General features: G+C 42.4%; 1 protein-coding gene across 1 annotated transcript; it reads right to left on the bottom strand.

The window, feature by feature from the left end:
• Positions 1-1,868: 1,868 nt before the first annotated feature.
• Positions 1,869-4,246, bottom strand: LOC140191572 (homeobox protein Hox-A2-like). Its single transcript, XM_072249087.1, has 2 exons — positions 3,737-4,246; positions 1,869-3,058 (listed from the first exon to the last, which is right to left on the bottom strand). The coding sequence occupies exons 1-2, from the start codon at positions 4,098-4,100 to the stop codon at positions 2,343-2,345; spliced, it is 1,080 nt and encodes a 359-aa protein (XP_072105188.1). The 5' UTR covers positions 4,101-4,246; the 3' UTR covers positions 1,869-2,342.
• Positions 4,247-6,883: the final 2,637 nt, after the last annotated feature.

The following is a 6,883-nucleotide window of genomic DNA, read 5'->3' as shown; positions in this document are numbered from 1 at the left end:
CAGGCTTCATTTGAAGGTCTACCGGGAGGGGTGGGTGGGGGAGGGAAGCATAAATTAATTAATTAAGAATGTGTGTGAATTATTAAGGATCAATATGCAAAACCTATTTTTTTAAAAAAAAGCAAACAAAGGGGGCTCCGGCGGAAAGTTTAAAGCGAAATAAATCAGGATTAGGTGGCTTAAAGCATTAAAATATATAACAGGGCTTTAAAGTCGCGTGGAGCAATGATGCAGACAGCTCGGTGCAGACTGAAATATGAAATAAAAATAGAATCGTTAAACGGTGAATGTTTTGCGTCCCGCACACAGACACGGCGCCATTTTGCGGTGAGGTGCTCCGGATTTGGAGATTCCCGTAGATCGGCAGCATTTTCCGCGAGGCGTTTCCGACAGATTGATACCTTGCTTGGAAACACCCGTGACTAGGCAAATGCGTAATATGATTTATTTTCGTGTCAGTGCGATTGATTTCTCGAAATGACCTCCTTCATACATAAAGCAGCTTGATGTATGAGTTTAAGTTAAAAAAAAATTACATCTTGTAAATAAGGCTCCCCTGGCGGGGCGCGAGGGCGGGTGGGAGCCCCAGAAAGTGGAGCACAATTGTGAATTTAAAAAAATATATATATAGAGAGAGAGAGAGGGAGCCAATGATCGATGTCGGTAGTTATTTTCTGGCAAGTTTCGTGAAGCTTTGCTCTTCAGATTCTAGAGCCATGTTTATATTTGGTAAATTCGTTTATCTTCTTCTATTCTGTCGAAATCTAACGCTCTATCTCTTTCGTACCTTCTCTCTCTCTCTCTCCCTCTCTCTCTCTGTATACATACATATATATATATATATATATATATATATATATATATATATATAATTTTTTTAAAATAGGCAAGAGAAGAAATGTCACACTTTCTCTACAGTCCGGGTGCACTCGTTGTAATAAAAAAAAATGAGTTTCATGAATAAGATATCGTCTCTATTTATAAGTCTCCTTGAAATTCGTTTATTCGGCGAGAGGGAAAAGAAGCGGAACCGTGTGGGTGAACGTGGAATGCATCTCGAAGCTCCTCCCCACCCCCCCACCCCCACCCTACGCTCCACTCTTGGCATCATCCGTTTCCGATTCCGAATAAACTTTTGAGCTGCGCACTTCTTGTGTTTTTTTTTAAACTCGACGTAACTTAAGGCGACCGTGCAGCGCGATGTACAACTCGCCAACTGCAGAGCACAAACAAGAGGCGGCCACTCTGTCCATCGAACCACCCGGTGGCAGCCCCTCGCCGTTCGACATGTTCTTGGGGTATTTATTTGCCGCATCGCTTAACGATGTTCCGGAAGACGGCGTTTTGCGAACCTTAGGAATGAGGGAGAGCTGGAAATGTAAACTTTGCACCTGCACGGGGGAGTTGAATGACTAACCGTGTAGTACTTGGGCTCTGGAATAGGGTGGGGGAGAGGGGGAGGGGGGCGTGGTTGTCAAACCCAAAGCACCTTTAAGGGTAAAGCCAACATTGCGCCCTGTCAACTGACAACTCAAAAGGCAGAGCTAAGAGATACAAAGGAGACTGAATATTTGGTTACCCTCGCAGTCAGTTATTTGCAGTGGAGGGAAGGCCACTTAATCACATCCTATATAAGGTGAGATAGTTGTAAGTCCACCGTGACCACACAGTGATCAGATAATCCCTGACCTAAAACAAAATATTGCGAGTCACGTTTTTTTTGTGGGGGGGGGGGGGGAGGAATGACTGGTTCAAGTAACGGCAAATATTTTCAGTAATAGTTATTACTGGGGTAAATCATATTGCAAAAGCATTCCCAACAAAGCACACGGACAGCCATCTTGAAGCACAGACATTCTAAAAACCCATTAAATAATTAAGTTGCTTTTTATTTAAACTATGAAAATAATGTACAATAAATAATTTAAAATTCACTATTTCAGTATCTTCAATAAATAGGCTACCTCTAAAACATAAAGCAACTCGTCACAGTTACCCTCTCGGAAGCTATAAGACAGAGCAGCTCAACTATAAGTACAACTTGGGATATAAGTTTTCCTGAGTATTGAAACGGGGAATCTACAATTTTTTTGACATAATTTACGAAACTGCAACTGAATAAAACTAGATTTAATTAAATACCTGTGCAATAAAGACTGTAATTCTTGTAGACTCCGGGTCAAGGCTGAAGAATAAATTAATTACTGTGAGATCAATCCCATATCACACAGATTTTTTTTTAAAGTTCCACATTATTGTTATTTAAAATAGGAAACAGTGTACATACTTTTAAAAAAAGACATGGCTGAATTTCTACACTGGGCCTATGATTTATCCAATAGTTATTGGTAACCGAGGCGCTGCAAGTCTATTGTGCAGAGAGCACTTGTGAAAAAGTCAAAACTCTCCTCGGGGATATCCAGAGGACTGTCGATAGAACCCTGCATACTATGAGATAATCCATCGGAGAATGGCAGATAGGAATCCGAACAGAACAAGTTTAAATCTGGGAGAGAGACCAGTTCTAGGGTCTCCGGGCTGATAGTTTCCAGACCAGCCACAGAAATCTGGCCTGCTGGTAAAGCGTTGTCTGCCGCTCCCGTTAGGTAGAAAGGACTCCTCGCTTTACCGTCGCCGCCGCAACCCGCCAGGGCTTGCAGGTTTTGGAGTTCTTTGCTCAGCGTGTTTTGGCTTTGTTTCCGTGCCTGATCGGCGCAGTTTTTACTTTCTAGGCAAGTCCCCGGCGCCTCGACCGGCTGGTCATAAGGCGATGCCTCCTCGGCTTCGCTGTCTGGTAACGAGCTGCGGGCGAAACTTACTCCGCCGCCTTGATTTTCTTTGTACTGGGCTTGCCTCTTGTGCTTCATGCGCCGGTTCTGAAACCAGACTTTAACTTGTCTCTCCGTCAGGTCCAGCAAGGCAGCGATCTCCACTCTCCGCGGTCTGCACAGATACTTATTAAAGTGAAACTCCTTCTCCAGTTCCAAGAGCTGAGTGTTTGTGTAAGCCGTCCTTAACCTCCGTGCGCTGCTACAATTATCCTGCTCGCTGTGAACGTCTGACAAAAGAGAGGGAAGAGAAAGAGAGAGAGTATATGTGTGTGTGTGTGTGTGTGTGTGTGTGTGTGTGTGTGTGTGTGTGTGTGTGTGTGTGTGTGTGTGTGTTTGAGGAGGAGTACAAATTCTTTTAACATCCACAGTGAAAACAATTCGTCGCCACCGTTTTCGGCTATTGCCTTTTTTTCTCTCCCACCGCCCCCCCCCCACCCCCGGCAAAAAAAAACATTGAAATGTAGTCCCGTGAAAAAAGATTTCAATCTTTCCAAGCGGCGGACAAAAACAATCTTTATAAATATCCCCGCACTGACAATTCGGTGCAGCGAATCACATCCCTTACTCGCGAGTTCCCGCAGCTGGTTCGAGTTTTAGCAACATGGCCGCCGAGAGCACAAATACGGCACCTCAAAACATAGCTGTGCATTTTTTTTTCACACACAAAAAAAATCACAGTATTCAACCTTAAGGAAGCTGCACCTGGAGGCTAACCACTGGAAATGTCGGATAATTTTAAATGCATTTTATAGAGAAGTCAGCTGTAACCCTGTAATTATTTTCTCATGCAATGTTTTAATCTACGTTTCTAACCCTTTCCCAATGCAATAAGTTAAAACCCGCTTATTGTAAACCAGAATTGTTGATTTAAAATAATGATTTAAATGTGTGGGCTGCGGGCAGACCTGTCGGAGACTCCGCCGTCGGAGATGACCCGGGTACTGGTGCTGATAATGACAGAGCGGCTTCGTTGTACCTCCTCGCCGACTTTTTCTCCCTCATCCACGGGAACTCGGCCGCACCGGCGGATGGGAGACGGCCATTCGGAGGCCGCTTTTCGCGACTTGGCCGCGGCTGGTTGCTGCTGGGATTCAGGCTTGGGATGGTCTGCTCAAAAGGAGGAGGAATTAGTGTCGAGTGTGAAAGCGTCGAGCTCTTGATTGATGAACTTTGAAATGTATCAGCGACAGCAGGGTACGACGTCAGGCATTCTGCGAGCGAAGGCTGGCTGTTAATGAAACCAATCTCTCGCTCCAATTCGAAATTCATGGCCTTCTTAATGGCGAATGGAGAAAGTTATGAATATTATAGGTCGTGAAATATATATATTTTCAGGCTTTAATTCTGCATCTCTGATATTACAAGGCGTATGGGGACCAGCTCTATTAATCTGAGGTCTAGATTGAAATTGGACCGAATCCGTTGTCACATGATTGGCGCTACCCAATGGCAATTTGGTGTCTAATGAAAAGGAACCATTATCTCTGCAATTGATTAAAAAAAAAGTGAAGAAAAAAAATCCACTTTATTTTATCAAGTCAGAATTTTAAATTTACCCTTATACACCGCCACTTTTAATTGTGCCGTGTCATTTTATTTTGGAGATTGGACGTTGAGAGGTTTTTTTTAATTTGGGGGGGAGTTATCTCTCCCAATTACATCTCAGTATTTTGCAATTCAAGTGAAGAAGATTTGCACCTAAAATCTGGCGACTTGAGTAATTAACAGGCTGCCTCATTAATCTTCAAAGTTTTGACAACAGGGGCCAGTGACAAAATGGAACTTTCACGGGATCGGCCAGGCAGTTGCTGCAGGCCTAGTCGGTAAAAGTCCATCCCTTTAAATATCAGATTCATTAGACTCAAGTCACAAAGTGTGTCTTATCCCGTGGTCGAATGGATTTAGCAGTTCTGTGGTAGCTTTGCAAAGCACAGAAGGGCTTTCCGAAGCTAGGTAAGTATTGGCTTTTAACTCTGAATAAGGCTGCCAGTGGCGATAAACTGTTGAGTTAACTATTTTAACCAATTTCATCTCCTCGTCTAGCCCCCCAAATCTTGCAGAGTTTCCCTGTTTATGAGCCCTATTTCCCCCCAATTCACGCATCCGACCCCTCTACCCAAACTTTATAGATAGATTTAAGTGTCTTTTTTTCAAATTAAAAAAAGGGGGTTGAATTGACACGATTTTCTTAAAATAATAAAAAAACAAGTTTGAAAGTAGGAAAGTTATTGAAAATGCATGTGTGATTACGTGAACAGAGCACATTATACAGAAACTATTTCAGTGTGACCGACATTAGTGTTACAATGGACACCCTTTTTTTTAAAAAAAAGAGATAAACTCAAGGAACTGAGGACAGCCGCGATCAATCTTTGGCCACAGAACAGCTTGACAGCTTCGGTTTGAGAGCACACTGAAGAATTCGCCTTCCCATATCAAATGCCAGGAAGTCGAGCAGGCTCTCCTTTCTGACCATCCTTTCTTAAAGAAAAAAAGGGGGGGGGTGATGAAAAGCATTTATTTTTAAACCCAAAGACGCCAGCACCGACCTATAAAAATAACAAAACGGGCCAACTTTTTTTGTTACAAAATCCTGGCAAAGCGGCTAAAGCAAAATAAAAAATTAAAGATAAAAATACGACGGGATGAGGGCCCTATCTTTTGGGCGTGAAATATATCCCAAAGCCTTGTGTCGGTTCCCAATTCCTTCTCGTGCACACTGTGTGGGACGTGAAATGAATTGGTAAAAAATGAGATCTTGAAACCTTTGTTTCTCTGAGCGTGTGCGGGGGTGCAAGTATTTAAGCGCGGCCCCTCACAGGACGCCGCAACACTGAAACGGCCCTGCCGCGAAGAAATCTATTCTTAATTCAGCAAGAAAGTGCTCAGAGATAGAATATTCTTTAATGCGCCAAACATGACCGCTGAAATTAACAATAATTGTGGCCCGCGTTGCTGATGGCTGCGGTGTGGGGAGTTGCTCAGAGACCATAGACCGAGGAATAATTGGTTAAAATATGACGTGAGAAAAAGGCTGTATCATGGCATGTCGTTTTGTTTTGAATTGATTGCTGCGAATTTATTTTTCCTTGCGCGCGTGTTAAAATTATGCGTAGTCCTGCTTCTGAAATGCCTGTAATATAAATAACAGCAAATTGCCCGAAAGATTCGACGAGTTAAAATGCAATAGCTAAGATAACTTCTGTCGTTTATTTGATACCGTTTTTGTGCACAGATTGCCTTCCCGTGCTTTGCTATATACACATTTGTAATTGAATCCGATATGGAGAGTGAAATAGCGCTACAGACAAATCTGTAATGCATTGCACAGATTTAAAGCAGCGCCCAACAGCTCAATAAAGAGAATGCTTGTTGGATATTAGCAGACTGGTTAATTTACACTTGAGATCCGAGGAATGCGGGATAATCAAAACATTCCTGCAAGTTGCTATCAAAGACGAGGTTTAATATTTTTTTTCCGCGGGGTGAATGATATTTTTTCTCTCTCTCTCTCTGGACGGCGAGGGGTCGAAAATCGAACAATATGGCGCCGCACCCTTTTTTCTCCCCCCTTCTTGCACCAGTTGACATCAGCTGCAAAATTGTGTTTGCAAGACCCTGGAGAGTTGTTAAACGATCTAGGAAAACTTTCGCGCAGAATTGGTGCTTTCTCTTTTAAACGGTGCACATCGCAGAATATACAATTCAGAAATGATTGGAGGGGCTTGATCTTTCATATTGTTACCATGCAGGCACGGGAAGGTTTTAAAATAAATATATTACCGAGGTTTTGCAAAATTCGCCAATGACAACATTTTTTTCACATTAGTTAAGTAAACATTAAATAGGTTATCAGTAATATTTAATTGAATATCTGAACTTATAACTGACTCTAATTCTTGTCGCCTTCATATCTAAATCCAGCATAAATTTCATTGTTGTGTTGCTGGCATAGCTTTTAATCGAAGTATTAATGAATCCTTGCCTTGAGGGATAAATATAGACTCGTAAATTAGTTAATATTCTGTTGTTATAATTCAGCACGGAATGTT

This window comes from Mobula birostris, chromosome X, assembly GCF_030028105.1.
Source record: "Mobula birostris isolate sMobBir1 chromosome X, sMobBir1.hap1, whole genome shotgun sequence".
Taxonomy (NCBI): domain Eukaryota; kingdom Metazoa; phylum Chordata; class Chondrichthyes; order Myliobatiformes; family Myliobatidae; genus Mobula; species Mobula birostris.
The sequence above is the reverse complement of the archived record's forward strand: the minus strand, read 5'-3'. Positions and strand labels throughout refer to the sequence as shown.